This window comes from Cnephaeus nilssonii (genome assembly GCF_951640355.1).
Source record: "Cnephaeus nilssonii genome assembly, chromosome: 5".
Taxonomy (NCBI): Eukaryota; Metazoa; Chordata; class Mammalia; order Chiroptera; family Vespertilionidae; genus Cnephaeus; species Cnephaeus nilssonii.
This window is the reverse complement of record NC_137076.1, coordinates 84,934,627-84,957,383: the sequence shown is the minus strand read 5'-3', so window position 1 is coordinate 84,957,383 and position 22,757 is coordinate 84,934,627. Positions and strand designations below refer to the sequence as shown.

General features: G+C 48.5%; 1 protein-coding gene across 1 annotated transcript in view; it reads right to left on the bottom strand.

The window, feature by feature from the left end:
• The window catches only part of SH3RF2 (SH3 domain containing ring finger 2), a 118,355-nt gene that overhangs the window by 20,485 nt on the left and 75,113 nt on the right, over positions 1-22,757 (bottom strand). The window contains exons 6-10 of the mRNA XM_079772530.1: positions 16,956-17,047; positions 15,513-15,683; positions 7,791-8,023; positions 3,718-4,076; positions 1,323-1,619 (exon numbers count right to left, since the gene is read on the bottom strand). Of these exons, the coding sequence (XP_079628656.1) occupies positions 1,356-1,619; positions 3,718-4,076; positions 7,791-8,023; positions 15,513-15,683; positions 16,956-17,047 (1,119 nt within the window). The 3' untranslated portion in view covers positions 1,323-1,355. The remainder of the gene's footprint in view (positions 1-1,322; positions 1,620-3,717; positions 4,077-7,790; positions 8,024-15,512; positions 15,684-16,955; positions 17,048-22,757) is intronic.

The window sequence follows — 22,757 nt, the reverse complement described above, 5'->3', positions numbered from 1 at the left end:
GGAATGTTGTAAACAGACCTGCCTTTTTTTTTAAGGGCACCCGGCATTAGCAGCGAATGGCATTTGTGCATTGAAGTGCCCGCATTGATGGGCATGCAGTGAATGTGAATGAGAATGGACGGGGCCTGACAGCTCTGCCTTAGCTCTCTGGACGCCCTCCTGCCGTTTACAAGGCTGCCTGGGTGTCCCGCTCACTTCAGCCCCTTCCTAGTGGGGTCACCTAGTTGTGCAGACTCGTCCTCCTTTCCCCGCTTGTCTGGAATGCCAAGGCCAACCTCTCCTCTTTGAAATTCTTTCTTGATGCTTTTCCCTAATCTTCTCTTTCTTTCTCTCTCTCATCAGCTCCCTGCTGTCTCTCTCTCCAGGATTTTCCTCCCCCTCCTCCTTCTCCTCCTTTTCCTCTCCAACATCCTTTGTCTAGTTCAGGGGTAGGAGACCTTTTTTTCTGCCAAGAGCCATTTGGATATTTATAACATCATTTGAGGGTCATACAAAATTATTAACTTAAAAATCAGCCTTCCATATTTGGTCAAACATTTAATTAACTCACCCCTACTGCCACGGCAGGGCCTGACCAAACGATTTCTCGGGCCTTAAACCGCCCTCGGGCCAGACGTTCCCCACCCTTGGCGTAGTCCCTTTGATAGTGGCTTTCCTCTAAGAAGTGCCCCCACCCGAGCCGTGGGCTGGCATCTTCCCATGAACACGGATGCCTTATCCTTCAACATGTGAGACAGCTCGTCTTCCCCGAAGGAGAAGGAATTAGAGAAGCTAAAGAACGTTGCAACGCAAACAGAGTATCTGCCTAAACCCAAAGCCCTCCGCCTACAAGTGATTTGGAAGCTCGCTGTGCTTTCCTGGGGAGGTCAGCCTACGGCTGGATGGCTTGTCCATAGCACCACACAGCACCACACCCACAGCTGCCTGCTCCCCGCTGCTCTCTCGTGTAAGATGGAACGTGGGAAGTGGATTGAAAACCTTGCAGCAGGGTAAGCGTTTGATACTAGGTCAAAGAAGCAATGCCAACACTCCCACCACTGGACACCACACGGATTCCACGCAGAACACAGGGCAAGAGCGCACACAGGCCAGGCTGGGAACGGGGCGGGCGGGATGGTCTCCCACTCTTTGGTCTGAGCAGTGGGCCTTGCTGTGTAGGGTCATTCTTTTAGAAGGCCCAGTCTCTCCTCCCACCCAGGACAGGAGTCCCTGTTCCCACCTTTCCCAGAGATAAAATGGGCAGAACAAGGACCCAGGCTCGAGCACCCAAAGAATGGCAGGACACCCTCAGTGGAGGCAGACTGTATTTAAATGCAATTCACCTCTTTGGGGTCTAGGAAAAGCCACCCGTAGATTCATTTGCTGGGAAACATGGTCTGTGTGGCGGAGGCGGTGGACACTGGGGTCACGGTCTTGCTGAAAGCCGACTTCCTCCGGGGGTCTGTCTGCTGTCCGGAATGGCAGCCGCTGCGGTGGGCGAATAGGATGGTCATCTCCGGGCCCAAGGGGGCGGCTTCAGGCTGGGACCCCTTAGGGGTGGCGGGATGTTCAGGCTTCCCGGCGGTGCTGTGTTTGGTGGGAGGAGGGCTGTAATTCTGAAATCTCACGGTCTTGACTTGCTGTGAGAGGAAGAAGAACAAAGGGACCCAGGTGAGGTGGGAGGCATGCTGTTATCCCTGGGACCGGGTTCATGCTGTTTCTCCACACTGGCCCCGCCTCAAAGCCTCATTTACTGTTCATTCAGGAACGGCGTGCATCTATCACGCATCGCGCACTCTGTTAGTTGCTGGGAACCCAAGAGTGAACACAGTTGTCCTCGACAAAAAGACAATTATAACCTCAAGCACCAGGATGGGGGACGTATAGATGCTCAATGCAGACGAGTATGAAACTAAAGCTGGAAGGCGGGTGTTCAGGGAAGGCTTCCTAGAGGCAGAGCTAGTTCAATTGAGAACTGAAGGCCCATTAGGAATCATCTAGAAGAAATCTGGTAGGCCTGCCTGAGAAAGGGCCCGAGGCCAGAGGTCTGGTCTATTCTAGAAAGTGTCAGTTCACCTTCCCTCTCTCCTCTCCGCCTACCATGGAGGCCTAACTCAAGGGGCTCCCCCCTTCCTGAGGCCTCCCTGCTGGTTCCAGCTAGAGAGCCCCCTAGGCTGAGAAGTCCTCAGAGCCGTTTGCAAACTGGACACCTGCGGGCTGAGTTTAGCCTGCAGAACGTTTGAGAGCTGTAGGAAGCCGGGAGATCGCATATGGAAATCAGTCTTTCGTACGTCTCTTTAAAAATCAGAGATCCGCACGCTGGGCCTGAGCCCCATTTTGGCAACAACCGATTGGCAGTCTCTCTCCATAGGGAGGTATGTCTCCTGCTTGCACAAGCCTCGCCTTCCTTCCTTCCATCTCGCCTGGCCTGTTACCCACCTGCCTGGTGCCCACAGGTATTAGCTTTGGTCGGTCCCACTCTCGGGGCTTAATAACGTGTTCTGCGTACTGCTTGGGAATGATTTCTTTTTTACAGGAAATTCGATCCTAGTGTCCCCCACCGAGAATCCAGGTTTCTCCACACTAGACCGTGACTGTATCTAGCAGACGTCTGGGCAGTTGCTGGACGCTTGCAGTTTGAAGGCTGTATCTAACAGCTTGGGGGGATGGGCAGCTGGGGCCTGGAAGATTTTGACTTACTTGAAAACTAGAATTCAGGAAAAACCCCCCACCTCCTGACATTTCCATCAGTCAGCACTAACTTTTTCCAAACGCCTTTCCCTACAAGCTTAGCGTCAGGAGCACGGGTTTCTGTATTAGGTCCGGTTTCCACTGCAGACACTTGTGCGTCCGCTGTGTGCCTTTGGGTAATGTACTCCAACTCCTTTAGCCTCCACGTCCTCATTTTAAAACGAGGATGCCAGTGATAACACTGCTTCTTCAGAGGGCTGTTGTGAGGATGAAATGAGCTAGAACATGTGAAGCAATTAGCACGGTACCTGCCAGGCCGTTAGCGGGCAGTAAGTGTGTGACGAGAAGGAGCCACACCACCTTCCCAGGTCCGGGGGAATGGGTGGTGGCGGTGATGCTATGATGGTCAAGAAACTAAAAAGTAATAAGCATTGCCTAACTTCTTAATGTCCACCTCCTCCGTCCTCCATCCCTCCTGCTTCAAGGATGTTAACAACATCTCTTACGTCTTCTAGTGGGAAAAGCCCTGAAGTAGAAAGGAACAGGTTTGATCTCTGCCACAGAGGTAACCGTGACAGTTGTCATAATTCGGTGTGACCTTCTTCTATGCCGTGAACAATTCTGCGTCAAGCCCTCTGTAAGCGCTGTACACATCTTGACTCACTCAATCTCCACCCCAATCCTATGAGGCTGTTACTAGTATTCTTACCGCCACCATTCTACAGATTAGAGGAAAAAAAGTCTCAGAAAGGGGAAGTGTTTGGCCAAAGTCACCAGCTAGCAAGAGGCAGAGCTGGAATTCAAACCCAGATTTCTCTGATGCCGAAGCCATGTTTGTCCCCAAGCCACCTTGTGCCTTGAAAGAAGTGTTTGAAATATTCAGAGAGGATGTGAGGATGTGAGGATGCAGAGGGGGCTGCGTGGAAGGGCTCTTCAGAGGATGTCATTTTGATTTCTCATCCACTAAGACTAAAATCTCAGGAGCTGGGACCCTGAGCCATGCTGGGGGTCTGAAGGGTCATGCCCCCAAGGTCAGCTCACTCCTACCTTTTCGCTGCTGTTTCTGGAGTTTTCTGGCTTCACCAGGATGGATGGTGGGGCAGATGCAGGCGGTTTGAGTGGAGGCTCGCTCTTGATGGGGATTTCCTTGCCTTCCATGATGATGGAGCTGGCGGCTGAGTGGATCCTGGTCTCACTGCCTCTGCTGATGCACGTGAGGGCAGGCTCCCCCGTGGGAGCCGGCTTGGGTCCCATCTCCGCCACCACCATCAAGGGTGAGGAGGGGACCGCCTGTGGCTGGTGGAACTGGAACTGCTGAGGCCGGACGACCATGGTGGGGCTGCGTCTGAGGGAGCCCACCACAAGGGTGGGGATCCCTGACGGGATGGGTCTCTGCAGGGATCCATCTGGGGAGTCACATGACAGAGATATCAGCAATGGGGTTGGGGGGGGGGGGGGGAGGAGGGACGGGGTCGGGGGTGGGGCAGCAGGCTGGGTTGGGGCTGGTTGAGCAGTGTGTCCTGATATCCCAGAATAGTTAAGTGCTTTCTCAATCTGACCGCACGCACATTCTCTCAGGGTCTTTCAAAGGTGACCTTATTCTTTTTTTAGTGCTGTTTGCTGATGCTGGCAGCAAATAACCGGCTAGCTGAATGTTGGGGGCGGGTATATGAAGGTATGTTACTCCTCTCTCTCGCTTTCTCTCTCTCTCTCTCTCTCTCTCTCTCTCTCTCTCTCTCTCTCTCCCCCCCCTCATACACACACACACACACACACACACACACACACACACACACACACACTCACTCCTACTCTCTCCCTCCAGACCTTTAAGATGGAAAGTGAAGAAGGTAGACCTAGAGACAGCTTCACAGTGAGAAGCAAACAGGCGTGCAGACCAAAGAGGAAACAAAAGCCAGAGAACGAGAGAAACCGAGAAACACAAGAGTCAGCTGAGAGGGAGGAAGAGGGGGAGGAGAGGAGGGGAGAGGACTCCGGCCAGCTACTTGCAGAACATGCTAACAAAAGCTTTAGCTCGATGGTGGTGGGATCGCTTTTAGCTGGGCTTCAGGGAGGGTGGGGGGATACTGAGAGAGGGTGTGCAGGCGGATGTGGCACCAGATGGAAGCAAATCTGGAAAGGTGACTCCAGAGGGAGGTGTGTGTGGATGAGCCTCACAGAGCCCCTGACACTGGAATCAGATCTACTCTCAGGGAGCCTGGGACAGGTCAGTCCCCTCAGGCCCCTCATTTGTAAACTGGAGCTAATAGCAGCGCCCCATAGGGCTGGCGCGAAGATTGCATTTTATGATGTATGCAAAGTATTAGGGCTGGGCCTGGGACCTAATAAATGGCCCATGTTTGTTAGACATCATTTGTGGGCAAAGGATAGCGAGGTTTGCCGGTGTGACTTAGTGTTTGAATGTTGACCTATGAAGCAGGAGGTTGCAGTTCGATTCCCGGTCAGGGCACACGCCTGGGTTGCTGGCTGATTCCCAAGTGTGGGGCATGCAGGAGGCAGCCGATCAATGAGTCTCTCTCATCATTGATGGTTCTGTCTCTCTCCCTTCCTCTCAGAAGATAATAATAATAAAAAAAATGCAAGGTCCAGGAGTTTGGTTTTGCCCCTTCCCTAAGCTCTTGTTCTCTTTGTTAACAGAGATGATCCCCTCTCATTAAACAGCTGTTCCGCTCACATCCCCTCGAGACAGGAGATCCTCACCCTTGGGAATACGTCCTGTAGGTTGTTGGGGAATAATCAGGAGCTCACGGCACTTGGGGGGCAGGTGGGAGAGACACCCCTGAGAAGCACTGTGGCCATTTCTCCATAAGGGTCTCCAGCACTGAGAGGCACAGGTGGCGTGGGTCAGCCATTTGTGTCCCGCACAGGGGCCCGCACCAAGGCCTTGTTCTGTGCTGGACTCTTCGTCAAGCCGGATGTGAATGTGAAAAGCAGAATGCCTGCCACTCACATTCGGCCTTCTCAGCCGCTGCGAGCAAGCCAGTCACCATTCACAAGTCTGACCTTTCCACAGAGACATTTATTTTGCCACGGTCAGCCCTGGGAGGTCATTTCTGCTGTCATTTCTCTTCGCTTCGGGGAGACTGAGAGCTTGACCAGCCTCACCTCCAGAAGGGGAGAGAGAGAGAAAGCCTCCCGGATCTGGAAAAGTCAGAGCGGCACTGGGCAGACGTGGCCTCGGGCTCCCGGAAACGTGTGAAAAATTGGTTTTAGGTTTTACCTATTTATTTTGTTGGTTCCTAACTTCCAAGAGAGCTAATACTTTCTCATTGCACGTGCGTACAATGCAAACAGTCAAAACTCTGAGTTAATCAAGATGTGCGCAAAGGCAGGGAGCGAGCCCATGAAAGGAGTGTGAGCCGGTGGGATGCACTGCCCGGCTTCTGTAAGTGATCCAGGCTGAGACTCCGTGAGCGCAGGCTCCGGATGGAGCAGAGATGCTCTGCTTAGTGGCAGTAGCAGTGATGAGACAGATAAAATAATCCTATATAATAAAAGCCTAATATGCAAATCAACTGAATGGCAGAATGACCAGCAGAACGACTGGTCACTATGATGCGCACTGACCACCAGGGGGCAGACGCTCAATGCAGGAGCTGCCCCCAGCCTTGCAGGCCCCAGGCCAGCCAAGGCGGGTGCCAGTGGGGGCCCCCCCGATTGCCCCACCGGTTACCCCACAGATCGGCCCTGATCACTGGCCAGGCTTAGGGACCCTATCCTTGCATGAATTTTGTGCACCAGGCCTCTAGTAATACTATAAAAGAGTATTTCTCGAGAGCTTATTACGGGCCAGGCACTGTGCCATCCGTCTTATGTGGATTATTTTATTAAATCCATATAATAACCCTGATAAGGTTGGTACTGTTTTTATTTCCATTTCCCCCATTTATTTCCATTTTACAAATGAGAGAACTGAAGACTGAAGAGGTCAGTAACTGGCCCAAGGCTGTTATGGTGGGATCCATTATTGTGTGTGTGTGTGCGTGTGTGTGTGTGTGTGTATGTGTGTGTGTGTGGAAGGGTGGGGATAAGGTGGAGGTACTGGAGGGAGAAGCAGGGAGGACAGTCAGTGGAACTGAGAGGCAGGCGGTGGCACTGAGGTCCAGCAGGTGACCAGATGAAAGCCCTGGGAGTCGGGGGAGCTAAGATATGAATTTTCTGGGACATTTCCCTGTCTGGCATGTTGTCTCACTGTTTTGTTCTGACTAGTCAGTCTTATTGCATCTTCACATTGAATCATTTTTTTTTTTAAAGATAGCAGAGTCCAGCTCAAATCAGAGGATGCAGAATGAAACAAGTTTACTTTGTTTGGCTCATTGTCTCCTTCTAGGAAGGTGTATAAATAAATAACAGAATCTTGCTGTTTTGTAGGACAATGGGTTTCAAACACTTTATAAAATCCCTGAAAAGGAGGCCTTATGTAGAAGGTCAATGTGTTAGGAGATAAAAACATGGCTTTTAAGAGGACAGCTCTATATCACTGCTATGTGTGCAGGTGGCTGTTATATGGGTGAAAATAAAAGCAAGGTGCAGGACAGTGCAGTGAGTATGATGACAAAGTACAGAAGTAATGGAAGAGAACTTGAGACTGGAAGTTAAGGATATGAAGGAGACTTACTTTTGTACAATATAATTCTCTTTTTCTTTAACCTCGTGCATATATTAGTTAAATAACAAAATGGGATTCAGGGGCTCTTAGCATTGCCTTCTTAACTTTCTTTTCCTTCTGACACCCCTGAGGGGTTCCCTGGAACATAATTTGAGAAGCACTGCTCCAGCAAGTGCTTTGGATGTTCCCTCTTAATGAAAGCCAGCATCCACCTTGGCTGTGTTCTAATTACAGGTTGGCACTCAGGGCTGCCATCATCCCCAGTCAGTCAACATGCATGTATGAAGTGACCGGAGGGCAGTGACCTTGAGTGATCAGTCTTCATCCAATAGAACAGCTCAGTATTTGGGAATCACAAAAAAACCCTCCACAGAGGCTTGTTTTAAAGCCAAGATCCTTGTGTTTCCAGGAAGCACTCTGTCCACCTTGGTTAATACCCCACCCCGCCAGTCACTTAGCTCTAGGCACGTACCTCTCTGCCACCACTTACTCTTTCTCATACTGCTCCGCCCTTTCCGGAGAGTGCTCTGTCCCGAAGTGCCCAGGCTGGCTGTGCTCCGCACGGGGTTGACTATGGCCGTGGGCACAAAGACGGACTTGAAGGGGCGGCTTTGTCGGGGATCACCTTCTGAAATGCTGCCTTGGGAGGACACAGAGGAGGTCGACAATGTCCATGTGGCGTAGAGACCAGGGCTCCGGGAGTCTGGAAAACTAGATGTCTTTCTGGGTGTGGGAATTGTTTTCAAAAGAAACAGAGAAAGCAAATGGTCAGTCAGGAGTCCTATTTTAAAAACCTACCAGCTCCCCTGATGTGGCTCTTCCTCGCCCTCTTTCTACCCATAAATGCGCTTTTTGTCAACGACGTGGGCTTAACTACGTAGCCTCATCCTACACTTGCTGACTGTGGTGCTGAGGGAGGCAGGGGCTCTCATAAGGGTCCTTTACGTGTTCACCTGGCTTTGTCCATTCAGGGACTTTTCCAATCGATTCTAAACTCTCTGAAGGCAGAGATTGTATATGACTTACGTGTCCTGCAGACCTTAATTATGAATAAACTAGTAGCCCTGCACACGAATCCGTGCACCAGTAGCTCGCTGCCACCCTCCAGTAGCTCTCCGCCCGCTGTCCCGCCCTCCTATAGCTCCCCCCGCCCTCCACCCCCTCTCATAGCTTGCTGCCCTGCCCCCTCCTGTAGCTCTCCGCCTCCCACTTGTAGCTCACTGCCCCACCCTCCTGTTGATCCGTGATCCTGTCGTTAAGTGGTCGGTTGTTACGCTTCATGGCATAACGACCATTTGCATATTACATCTTTATTATATAGGATGTTTGCTGAATGGCTGCCATGATGCTTTTAGCCCTGATGTCTGTCATTCTGGCTAACACATATTGAGCTCTTACTGTATACCAGGCAATAGCCAAGTGCTTTGCCCACATGATCTCATGGATTCTTCACAAGAGCCCTTTGAGGCAGGTTATTATGAGTGCTGCTATTTTATAGATGAAAAAAAAAAAAGGAGATTTGGAGGTACTTGCCCAAGCAACTACTACTCTACCACTGAGCGACATCACCTGCACTCTCACCACTGCATACGCTACCTTGGGGCTAGTTAGAGCATTCATCATTTGGTAGCAAGGAAAACCTGCATCCTGCTTGAAAGAAACTAAGTAAAGCAGTGGGTAGTGCCACCATAAGACACTAATTCTTCAGCCTTGGGGTCTGATTTTTAATGCTAGTATTCAAATTTTGTAAAACAGCAAACAACTCCTCCTCCATTGTTCCCAGACCACAAGTCCCTGAACCCCGTGGGGAATGGCTGTCAATCTACATGCCCTTCTTGCCCTTGCACCAATCCTCCCCCAACATCACAGCCTCTCCTAAGCAGCCCATCCATCACCTTGTCACTCTGTTGATGAAATAACCTCGGCTAATTACCTGGGAATAACCAACTTGACCATGGCCCCCGGCACAGAGATGCCCTCCTCCCTCCTAGTTTCCTGCCTGTCAATGCCTCCAGGTTTCTCTTTGGGTAATTTCCTCCTTTTCTCTCCTTTTGCTTAAAAGTGATATGTAGTTTAATAATGTACAAAGATGAATAAGGCATCCTTTAATGTAGCCAATCCTGCCCAAGACACACATGCAGCTCGATGCACCAGGAGCTGATGCCTGCAGCCAGGGGACTTTGTCCATAGCCATCAACCTGCCTCTGGTCCCTGGTGATGCGATCAGTGCAGGGGAGTGGGCTGCCCACCAGGAAGAGCCCACACTACATTGGAGGTGATGGCTGCTGGCGGAGAGAGACCCCCAGCACTAGCTCCCATGACATAGTCTGCATCTGCCTGTCTTTTTTTTTTTTAAATAGTCACAGGCTATTTTTAGAGAGAGAGAGGAAGGGAAAAGAGAGAAACATCGATGTGAGAGTGTAACATTGATCAACTGCCTCCTGCACACACTCCCATAGAGATCATGCCCACAACCTGGGCACGTGCTCTGACTGGGAATCGAATCAGCAGTGCCTTGGTGCATGGGACAACGCCTAACCAACTGAGCCACACTGGCCAGGGCATGCATCTGCCTGTCTTTTGAATCAAAGCTTTAAGGTGCTAGATGCTGCAAAATGGATTGAAAACAGGAAAGAATGCTTCCAGAACTGTTTCCAGCAGCAGCAGCAGCAAGGAATTAGGCCCCAGCCAGCTTTCTTCCACCAGTCCCGTCTTTAAACAGACTGACATTCGACCTCCTTTTCCTAGCCCAGCACTAGGCTGAATCCAGAAACTCCTAAGTCCCAAGTCCTTCATTTAAAATGGGGCCCCTCTGTGTCTTAGCTCAGCACTTCCCTAGCACTTTCTTCTGACATCAGAGCACTTTGCACACACATATCAATCAATCCCCATGACACCCCAGGCCTGCAGACATCATGATGCTTGTGTTCTAGCTGGAGAGACTGAGGGACATTGGGGCGCGAGGGCAAGGAGCACGTGTTGCCTCTGGTTTGCTCCATTGTGCTGCTTTGAATGTGCAGGTCCTGTGTCCTCTCTTCTATCCGTGACATGAGCCCTTAAGAACTTGCTGAATATTTGAAAGGGACATGGATCTTGATAATTTTTATGTAGTTCTGTGTAGAAAGTTAAAGGGAAATGAGTGCTGGCCCATGAGTCACTGGGAGGGCACATGTATTGGGCGAAGTTTGCAAGAAAAAGAAATATCCTGGCTAACTGGACAGAAGGGAATTTATGGGGAGGCTGGGAGGGTGTGGAAAAGGCTTGGAAACAGGTCTAAGGGAGGTGGCTGAGGAATCGGAGGTGGGAAGGGTCTGATCAGACGCTACTGTTTATGTTTTCGCCATGAGTGGCCTTCAGCTTTGCCCACATTATTTCCTCCGTTGTCCAGGTTTCCAAGTCCCAAGAGAAAGTATCAGGTTGGCTGAGCCTGTGCCTTCGCTGTGGTGATGGGTTGAGGAAGGGGAGGAGGAGGGAGTTGTTAATTTCTTCAGTCTCTGAAAAGGGAGGAAACTTCTGCCTCCCATCAGACTGTGCAGGAAGGAGGAAACTCAAAGGAGTGTTGGTGCTATTGAGAAGGGGTTTGTGTGAAAATGAGACAAATGCTCTGAACCACCTGAGCCAATGCTGCCTCCAGGAACTGGGAAGCACCTCATGGTGGCAGAGCTTAGTTGTGCTCAACTCAGGGCAGGCCGGACACCTCCTCGCACAGAGGGCTGGAGCTCTGCGTGGCACAGCAGCCTTTCCCTCTCTTGGTAATGAAGGCTCACTTGGTGAATCTTCAACCAAAAACCTGGCATTTTGGTCAACTCTGGTCTATGCATAGTTGGTCCCGAAACTGGCTGGCTCAGTCCATTAGGGGGTGGTGCTAATGAGAGCAATGGTTCAAATGGTCAGGGCGCACCTCACACCTTCGAGCCCTGACTATTGGTGAAAGGGGGCACCAACCAGCAAGGGGGCTGGTGCCTGCGCAGAGCCACCACTGCAAACAGAAAACAATGGGGGTGAGGGAACTTCACACACACAGAACCAAAGAGCAGAAACACAAGTGTCCAACCCACTCAGTTCCAACACAACCTGTTTAAAGTAGCAGAAACCCAGCTGACAAAGAACAGCATCATTCAGCCCTAAGGAGGGGGAGGAGCTAAACTTCCCACAGTGGAAAGGGTGGTTAGGAATAAGGGTGAGTTGCCCCAAAATAGACAAATTGGGCAAATGTCATCCACGTCCAAGATGAGCGGGGATGGGAATGTTCTCTGTGTCAGGGAGGCCATAGGAAAACGTGTCCACACAGAGAGCATTGACCCTCTGTCACCTCACAGCCCTCAGGAGGATGTACTGTGGCAGGGACTTGTTCGTCTAGGAAATGCTGGTTCTCTAGAAGCAAAACCACCCATCAACATATGTAGCACCTCAGTCTAGGAGAACGTTCAGATGTCTGTGAGCTGGGTGGGGAGATGGACTGGGTGACAGTCTAGTGTTGAGACTCTATCCATGTCTGACATGCAGCCAGATTGAAGGGCATGAGTCTTGATGTGCCCAAGGCCACACAGGAGAACAGCCAGGGAGGAGAGAAGGGAAGCTGAAGCTCTGAAACACACTGGAATGGAATTCTATGTGTGTTCGAGTTAGGGTGACCACATGTCCATTTTTTCCAGGAGAGTCTCTTTACACCTGCTGTAGTAAGAGTGTCACTCTCTCGGAAGAAGAAGAAAAATATAAAAAATAGGAACCATAAAATAGCAGTAAATACATATCAACAAATGAATCTAAAAATAAATGAATAAGAAATCTAATGAACAGAATAAACTGGTGAATAAAATAGAATCAGAGGCATGGAAATGGAACAGGCTGATGATTCTCAGAGGGAAAGGGGGTGGGGGACCAGGAAGAGATTAAACAAAGATCTTATATGCATGTATGCATTACCTATGGACACAGACAATAGGGTAGCGAAGGCCTGGGGAGGGGAGGGGACCAGGTGAAGGAGGACAATGGGGGGAATAAAGAGGGACATCTATAATACTCTCAACAATAAAGATTTAAAAAAAAGAGTGTCCCTCTCTTCTCTTAAAAGTGTCCTATTTTGGATGATAAATTATATGGTCACTTTATTTTTTAAAGTATGTTTTTTTAAATTGATTTCAGAGAGGAAGGGAGAGGGAGAAACATTAACGATGAGAGAAAAATCATTGATCAGCTGCCAACTGCACGGCCCCTACTGGGGATCGAGTATGAAACCCAGGCATGTGCCCTGACGGGAATCAAACTATGACCTCCTGGTTCATGGGTCGAAGCTCAACCACTGAGCCACACTGACCGGGCATGGTCATTCTTATTCTATCAGTTCTTCCATGGCATAACCAAGACTTTGGGCTAAGGCCTGGTGCATAAGCAAATGCCCTAGTAGTACACACATGGCCCTAGAGAATTCATGTTAGATCCCACGGAAGAAACTGTTCATGAGTTGGGTAGGTGTCCTCCTAGCTCCTCATTGTCACTTCTCGACCATTCTCCCACCCTCCTCTGTATCTCCGAGCTCTGACATATTATCGGACCCTCCCATCTTGTTGCGGTCGTCATTTCTCCTCATTCCTGGAAGGTCTCTTCTCTCATTCCTGGAAGATTTCAGTTCCAGGATCCCTGCCCTTCTCTCCACTATACCTGATCCTACCAGGGTGATTTCATCTAGAGTTAGGGCTTTAAATGCCATCTCAAGCCTGGGCTTCTTCCTTAAATGCTAGACTTTGCATACGTAACCACATCTTTCTGAGGATTACTAACAGACATCGGGACTTAATCTGCTGCAAACAAAGCTTTCGCTTCCCTCCGTCCCCCAAAACCTGCTCCTGTTTTGGTTTTCACCTCCACAGCAATAAAAGGCAACTCCATCCTACAGTGACTCCAGGCACAGAACTTGGAGACTCACCTCAAATCCTCTATTCTTTCACACCCGATACTGGATCTGTCAGAAAATCTGGGGTATAGCCAAAATCTGATCACATCTCCCTCCCTCCACGGCTCACACCCTGGTTCAATTCACCATCACTCTCCCCTGGATTATGATAATATTCCCTTAGTCTCTCTGCTTCGAACTTTTTGTCTCAACAGTTTATTCTAAAGCCAGCAACTAGAGGAATCCCAGTTCAAACTTAGGTTAGATCATGTCATTCTTCTGCTCAAAACCCTGCAATAGGGTTAAAGTCAAATTCATTATGACCTAGGAAATGCTCTATGATCTGACCCCCTGTTACCATTCTGACCTCATCTCCTACGAACCTACCCCTCACTGGATTTAATCCAGGCCTGTTGGCCTTCATGTCAGATACATTCCTCCCCTAGGGCCTTTGTTCAGGAATTTGCTGCTCCTTTGGCCTGGAATACACTTCCTTTGGCGATCCACATGGCTTCCCTCCTCATTTCCTCATTCCTCCTTCTTCTCAGTAAGGCCATCCCTGACCAACCTGTTAGAACCTTAATCACCCCCACACGAATTCTATTCCCCTTTCCTGATTTATTTTTCTTCTTAGCCCTTAGCATTAACATACCATACATATTACTTATACATCTTGTTTTTTGGTCTGTCTGTTCCACTAGTATGTAATCTCCTGTGGGCAGGGATTTGGGGTATTTTGTTCACTGGTGTTTCTCCAGTGTCTAGAAAGGTGACCAACACATGTCAGTGGTCAGTGCTCAATAAATATTGGTTGAATAAATGAATTAAAGCATCAGTTATAGACACCCTTAGTTTGCTTTTGGAGATTTTGCCACTTTCTAACAAATTCCAAGAACCTTCCTTTGAAGGATAACTAGGATCTTCTGCCCCAACTTTCTGCCAATCTTCTTACACAAGCCTGGACCTATGGGAACCCAGACTTCGCCTGCACTCTTCCTAGAAAGGGGGTCCGCCACCCCACCTGCTAGCCTGATAGGCAGCCTTTCGTTGAACCACAACCTCCCACTGGTTCACTGCCCCCTCGTGGAATAAGCCTGTTTCCTGGTGGACACAGTCTATGATGGTCCCTCTGACCCTTCTTTGTACATTTACACAACAGCCCTTGCTTATCGGTTTCTTCTCTGACGTGGTTTTGTCTGCTTACCATCCCTGCTGCCCTCCTCCAGACTCAGTGCCTCGCCTACATGAAGGTCCCCCCCGAACTGAACCTATGACTCCAGGAGTGAGCCCCAGAGCGTACCATGAGATCATCACTTTCCTTGGGATTATGACTCTCTGGCATGTCATAAAGACAGCACTTGGTGTGGTGATGGCCTCACTGCCTTGGCTTTGCCCAAGCTGGTGGGGGTACAGGTAGGAGGAGGCATGGGTAGTTTGGGAGTTTGTGTGCATTGTGGTTGTGGTGGGAGGTGGCTAGACAAACTGTGAGCCAGGGAAATCAACAGGTATGGCAGAGATGACAAAGGTTGAAACAAGTTATTTTGGAAGAAGACCTGCAGGGTAACCAACATGTGACCTGGGGCGTGGATGGACAGGGAGTAGTCTGAATTCACAGAAACTCTGCTCATGGCCCAACTTCTGGGAAGGTTCCTGAGGTCCTCTGGGTGGTCATCCTACCATCGCATTTCCCCATTCTGCCACTAGATGGAGTGTTGAGGTGGAGGATGTGAAGTGGGATTTTTGGCATTTGTACAGAAAACCTGAAATCTAGATCCTGGGCAGGTTGCTTAACTCTGTACATCAGTTTCCTCATTTGTAAAAGAATATATACCTTAAAGGGTTCCTGGGCATAGCTAATGAGTTAAAAAATGCGAAAGTGCTTGTAAACTGTGGAGAACTATAAAAAAGGACAACTATTGCCCAGCCGGTGTGGCTCAATGGTTGAGCGTCGACCTATGAATCAGGTCACGGTTTGATTCTCGGTCAGTGCACATGCCCAGGTTCGATCCCCAGTGTGGGGCATGCAGGAGGAAGCTGATCAATGATTCTCTCTCATCATTGATGTTTCTATCTCTCTCACCCTCTCTCTTCCTCTCTGAAATCAATAACAATATGCTTAAAAATAAAAATAAAAAAGACAACTATTTTAACTATATACATGTTTTTAAAATTAAAGTGTTAGGAGGGTAAAAGCTGTTTCTTGTGTTTCTCAGCCCGCACTCAGTAAGAGCATCGAGTTGTTCAACAATTCAACCATCCCCAGATGGCCCCGGTCTAGAAGACCCCTCCCCCGGGTGCCTGGGATTGGAGGGGACGCACCTGAAAATGGGGATGACGTAGTTGTTGGGGAAGATGCCCACTCGCCCGGTGACCAAGGAGACGCCCTTGAGCCAGCCGTCCTGGTACTTCCCCAGGACCCTGATGCCTTCTCCCCTCTGCAGGTCCAGCTCATCGGGTCCGTGGGCGGAGTAGGAGTGCAGGGCTACAAACCTGGGGGACACAGGGCACTGGTGAAGGACAAAGGGGTACACCTCTGGGGAGGGCAGGGGAGCGGCAAAGGGTGAAGGGAGATGGAACCGTCAGCCCAGTGGTTAGCGATAACAACCTTGCAAAACTGAAGCCTCAATATGTAAGGCAGATAAAGATGGCAGAGAACCTGGTCGAAACAGGCCAGGGGGCCCGATCCCTGCCCTCTCTATGTCCCCCCACCTCCGCAGAATGTCACACAACTGCTAGTCACTAGTTTAGGCTGCACCAGCATGTTGACAATGGGACACTGGCCTACAGTGGAGAAAGGAGCTGGTGACCAGAAATTAGTGGCAGCGGGTCTCAGCCCCAGACGTGATGGCTCTACCGAGGCTGCTTTCTCACTCTGCTTAGAGGGTTGCCGGAGAACACACGTGCAGCCAGCAGCCTCAGGGAAATGAGAGGTCAGCTGGAAGCCTCCATCCACTCCCTCTCCTGAGAGTAGAAACCTGTTTGCTCCCAGGAGCTAGCTTAACGTAGGCAGGGAAGTGGGCACTGGGCTGGGGGTGGGGCAGGGTTCGATCTAGTTCTTTGGCGCAGCGGAATGCTGGCTGCACAGTGGGATGGAGGGGAATGGGCTTAGTATGGTGAAAATGCCCTCGGGTTAGAGCAGCGATTTTTCCACTGTGAAGTCCACACAGGGGTCGGGTAGGTCACACCCAGGTATGAGTCGGGGATGAAGACACTGGGGAATAGTGAGGCTGTGGAATGAGAATACCTGCTGACTAAAGGCATTAGAAAATAGCCCACTTGGCATGCCAGCTTCAGGGGCTACCGGTGTATGGCCCTCAGGCTAGACCTTAGCAAGTCCTTGTAGATTCTAAGGACTGTGAGACACTGGGAGGTTTTATCAAATGGCCTGGGGGTGGAGTGTTCTCATTTGCAAGTTCTTCCCCCTAGAAAATGCTACATTTTTTTTTTTTTTTTTTTACTGATTGCTAAAGCAACATCTATTTATAACCCAATATGAATCTAAAGGAAGACAATAGAAATTGCTCAATACACAATTTCCCAGCATTGTTCTGGTATATAACCTTCTAGTCTCTTTCTACTTTGTGAAATAATGAGCTAGGATGATGTGCTTTGCTAATTTGTACTTTTCACCATTATTTCCATTGGCGATTTTAAAGGGAGGGGAGCCATTGTCTCTCTGGATGGGAAGGCTCAGTGGCAGAGGAATGGCTAAGATGACCCCTCTGCACCAGGACCGGGGGGAGGGCTGAGCTTTTTACTCACATGTTAGCTGAGAGGTGTTGCTGGGAGCCAGGCAGACTGACGATGGCCATGGAATGTCCTGGGGAGGCAGGTGTGGCGTGATACATGCTGACCTACACAGACAGAAAAGACAGCCATGCTGAGTCAGCGAGTGACACAAGCCAGGCCCACAGCAGAGCTGCTACAGAAAGGCCTGATGCAGCTGGAAACCAAGAGTCGTGCCCAGCGCTACCCATCATGGGCCATGTCTGTGGTTTGTGGGAAGAGCAGGGCGGGAATACATCGGTTTATGTCCTGGGGAGGTGGGGGGATGGGGAGGTGGCTTGCCAAGGCTGCATTCCAAGATTACTCAGGTAAGACCGAGAAAGAAGACCAGTTGGATTGACAGTCAACAGGGCACCGCCAGACTCCTGGATCCGTCCCCGCTGGCCCCTCCCCACCCATCTCCCAGTGCATGCACTTCCCTCTCTCTATGAAAACCTGCTCTCAGAATATGACACAATGGCTAATATTGATTGAGAACTTAACACTTGCCAGGCACTTTGAAGTGCTCTACAAGCAAAGGTCATCTTTATTAAAGGTACTGTTATCCCCATTTTTGGATGAGGAACTGAGAGAAGGAAAGGTCACCCAACTAGTATGAAACAAAATGTAAAACCAGGTTGCCTAGGTCCGCCCTCCTCATCCCCACCTCCCAGCTTATCTAGTGACTTATGGAAGATGAATCTGAACCCTTTTCACATTGTTTTTCCAGGACAAAAGAGGGAGCAACAAAGGTATAAGCTCCTGGAAACTGTCTACTCTCTTGGGACCTTGCTTGTTATCTAACCGACTACCTTTCCTAGTTCCTTCTTGGCACGTATCACAGACTGTGATTGTTTCCTTATTTACTAACCATCCCTCCACTAGACTCTAAATTCCATGAGGCAAGGACTGCATCTTGTTCATCACTATATTTCTTGTGTGCTCAATATATTGTTGTGGCTTAAAGAACAAGTGAATGAAGAAGTTTTCCTACCAAGGACTAATGAAACCTCGCCCATCTCCATGCCATCCAGAGTAAATACATTCAATCTGTCCCAGTTACCCACCCATAAATGATGGTAACTATGTATGTGTGCCTTTTTAGGACTCTGGTTTTGAAGGCTACTGTTGAGTCTGAGTATTTGGGCAGGTGTGAATGCCTCACTGAGTGCATCTGTCTCTGGCTCTCTGTGCAAGTGTGTATGTTTGTTCAGAATCCATGACAGTTGTATGTGGATGTGTGATGACATTGGTCTATTGTATGTCTGATTATGTTCATATATGTGGTCTATAAGTTGATATGCACATATGCCATGTGTGATTATATGTATGTATGGTTGTATATATGACTGTAAATGTCTATCTGGGATTCTGTGTGCTTGTGTATGAACTTCAGAGGTGTGTGCAGGCATGTATAACTCTAGTTTTGTGTGTGTTGATGGTTGTATAAATGTATGTGATTGTGACATTATTAAAATCCAGTTATAAGATCGGAAACCATTCTAGTTGGTGGTAATGGAGAGAAACTGAAACTCTTATACAGTGCTGATGGGAATGTTAAAGTCTGGCAGTTCCTCAAATGATTAAACATAGAATTACCATATTACCCAGTAAGTCCACTCCCAGTACATACCCAAGGTCACACAAAAATTTGTACACAGATGTTACAGCAGCATTATTCATAATAGTCAAAAGGTGGCAATAACCCAAATGTCCATAGACTGACGAATAGATATACAAAATGTGGTATATCCATGCAATGAAATATTACTCAAACATAAAAATAAAGTATTCACACAGGCTAGTACATGGCTAAATCCTGAAAACATTTTGCTAAAAGAAGCCAGATGCAAAAATACTACATTACATGATTCTATTTACATGAAATGTCCAGAATAGGCAAGTCAATGGAACTAGAAAGTAGATTAAAGGTTTTTAGGGGCTGAGGGACAGAGGTAGATATGGGGGTGATAGTTAATGGGTGTGAGAGTTAAAGGGTACAAGGTTTCTCTTTGCAGTGATGAGATGTAAAATTGCAGTAGTAATGGTTGCAAATATCTGTGGATATATATAAAAGCCACTGAATTGTATATCTTAGAAAGGTGGATTGTGAGGTATGTGAATTCTATCTCAATAAAAGTCTTAAAAAATAAAAGTGTTCCATGGTCACACATCTGAGGCTAACACTTCGTCAAGTATTCTGATCTTGGCAATAAAATATTGTCATACTGGTTCCCTCAAACAGAGATGAAAAGGAGCTGGCTCTGGGCTGGGCAGGTCCTTTCCTGTGGCTGGGCAAGGTAAATCCCTGCCGGGCTTGGGAGCCGTGCCAGGGCGAGCCTTGTTATGCGAATAACTAATCTTATGTTTGTAGAGACTGTCGAAGCACTGATTAAGCAGCATGAACTTAGCACCCACGACTTTCCAATGTTATGTTTGCATAAAAAGTCCTTCCATCCATAAACACTATTAATCTTTAGGGAGGAGGGAGTTGCCAGAATGCAAAGCCACCCCCTCCACTGCACCGGACTCTCTCTCTTTTCTTCTCTAGGCCTTCCTGGAGAGGGGGTATTTCCTCCTATTTGGTACATGGTACCAGGCCAGGACTGAAATTGGTGGGCTTGTGATGGAATTCTTTCTAATATGGAACAGTAAGGGAGGTCAGAGTCTCAGGTTTTGAGGTGTTTTGGAGGGGAAGGGAGAACATGAGTGGAGGAAGTGGAGGAAGAGGAGGGAGAGAGGGGGAAATAGTGGATGACTCTGAGAGTGGGGAAGAGAGAAAGTGAGACAGAGGCACAGACAGAGGCTCAATGGGAGAAAGAGAAGGGTTTAGAGGAATAGAAGGGAGAAGAAAGGGAAATTTTGAAAAAGATGAGAAAATTTCTGACAACTCATTAAAAAAAAAGACAACACAATAAGAAAAGAGCAAAAACAAGATATATTGAGTGGCCAATAAGTACATAAGAAGATTATCAACATCAACAATTATACAAAAATGCAAGTTAAAACCACTATGTGATACCACTATAAACCTAAGAGATTGGCTAAGATGATACTGATGGACCATACCAAGTGTTGGTGAGCATGTGGAGCAACTAGAACTCATATACTGCTTGTAGGAATGTAAAATGGTGCCACCACACTGGAAAACAGGTTGGCCATTTAAAAAAATAAAGTTTAATATACATTTATCATGCTACTCAGCAATCCTACTCACGAGTCTTTATCAAAGAGAAATGAAATCATGTCCATACAAGGACTTGTACATGAATGTTCACAGCAGCTCTATTCATTTCAGACAGAAACTGGAAACAACCCAAATGCCAAGCAACTGGTGAATGAATAAACAATTGTAGTTTAACGACAGTGGCATATGCCTCAGCAATACATGCAATGACATACATGAATCTTAACACCATCCTAAGTGAAAGAAGCAGGACATCCAGGACTACATGTTCTATAATGCCATTTATATGACATTCCTAAAAAGCCGAAACTATAGTGACAGAAAACAGATGAAAGATTGCCAAGAGCCAGGGGTGGTGAAAAAGGATTGCAAAGGCAGAGCCAAAACTGAATACACGAATGAATGGATGAATGTCTGACTGCAGTGATAGGAAAAGAGAGGAAGATAGACAAAGGCAGGGAAAGAGGAAGACAGAAGCCGACAGAAATGAAGGCCCTGTTCGGGACATGAAGACAACCGCATAGGTCGATGGCCAGCTTCTGAGGAGGCAGGTCTGTTCCTGCCCCTGGCATCGAAGATGGAGGCCCAGCCCTCCTGAGTGAAAGAGCCCAGTGAGTGGTTCCCTGGGGTCAACTGTGACCTCAGGTCCCGGGGCCCTAGAGGTCTGAGGCCAGATGTGAGGTCCTCCAGCAACGTGTACTCCCTGGCACAGGGTTTGGGGACCTGAGCAAGATTAGAGAGTGGGTGTAGATTTGAGGGTGAGGATTTCTGCTACAATCTAAAAACATTTTTCTTCCTTTTGAAGGAAATGACTCATTTCAAAAAGTCTTTATCAGAAACAGAAGCATCCACAGCTGTGTGGCCTCTGGGTGTTTTCAGGTCTTGAGGTGTTAAATGAGGGAGGAAGGTGGCATGGAGCCTGGCACAGCATTGTTACAACATTCCGCTGGCCCCAGCGCCTTTCCCAGCAGCCATGCAGGCGTAGAGAATGCGGCTCCCTCTCTGGACCTGGACAGGAGATCTAGCTTCATGCTCAGGCACGTGGCTCTAGTGTTTACCAGGATGTGTGATCTTGGGCAAGTGATGGCATTCTGGGGCTCTTCCATTTCCTCACCTGTACAATGGGGCAATAATGGCATCTCTCTCATAGAGGTGTTATCTGGATGAAACAGCACAACCCATGTAAGTAAGTTTAGCACATGTAAGTGCTCAATGAACATGACTTATTTGGATCTGCAAAGAGATTAGCTGCTGCATATAGTGTGCAGATGGTGTGGATGGAGCACTTTTTTTTATGCAGCCGCTCTGCAAGGCCTTGGACTGAGAGCAGGATCCAAGAGTGTAATGGGGGATGGGAACAAGCAACCCTACCCCTCTCTTCTGGAGGAAAATGTCCTCAGATTTTCAAAATGTGAGTTTGCTGTCCCCCTCCCAGCCCTACTGTGGCACGCAGCTATTTCCTCCAGGGCTCACGCCTTGGTGGGCATGGGGTGACTGTTTCCTCAGTAGAGTGTGGTCCATTCCAGAGGGGCCCATTGTAGTCCTGCATCTCAGGAGTCCCAGGCGCTAACAGGGGCCTTAACCTACATAGTGTTCCTTCAGGGTTGGGAGACGAGTTGCATTTTAGAGATTAGGCATTATTTGGTAGCTTCTGTACCCACCACTGTGGATAATCTGGAGTTGAACATCTGTCTTTATAAAATTAAAAACTCTTTCCTCTATAGATCAAGAGACTTAAGAGCCACCTGCAGGAATTGCAATGTGTGAACCTTATTTGGCCCTAAGCACTGGGGTTAATGCAATGAGCAAAACACACAAGGCTCCTCCTCCTTCCCCATGCGGTACTCACCAAGTGCATGGGGGGAGGCGATTAAACCCATAATTATATAAGCGCAGTGCATGTTGGGCGGGGGAAGTTCAAGGTGCTCTGGGCACCATCATGCCAGGAGACACTTGCCTTGGTTGTTAAGAGGAATTTCACTCTTAGACTCTACAATTCTAAAGCTAACTTACTGTACCCCGGCCTCATTGTCATTATCCCCACTTTTACAGGTGAGGAAACTGGGATAAAAAGGTTACATGATTTTCTGGAGGTAGCTAGCAAATGGGTGGTCAAGTTGACACCAGAAGCAAGGAACGTAGGCTTGGAACGCTTTCCGTAGGAAGCCACGGTCAACGCTTATCATTTCCAGACCTCAATGTGGCTAAGAGGTTATATGTATGAGGCATGTTTGTACATCCCAGGAAAACAAAGCATCCAGCCAAATTCAGTGTTCTGTTTTTATGCTCTGGATACACTGTGTTCATGATGACCACTGTCCCTGTCAAGTGTCCCTTGTAATACGAAATAGATCTGATAACAGGTGGAATGTTAAGTTGTTTTTCTGTTCCCTTCCCTGGCAGAACAGAGGTCCCAAGAGTAGACAATGTCCCTGAGAGCAGACACTGTCTGAGCTGTGAAGACGACTAAATTTATATCTGCCAGGTAGTCCTCAAAGCTTAGACTATTCTCTGTGACCTGGCTCCTGCTTTCCTCTCCAGACTTATCTTTCTCCTCTTCCCAGTCACTCCTGGCCTTTGCACACCTCCCAGCCGCCACCCTGCTCTGTGAC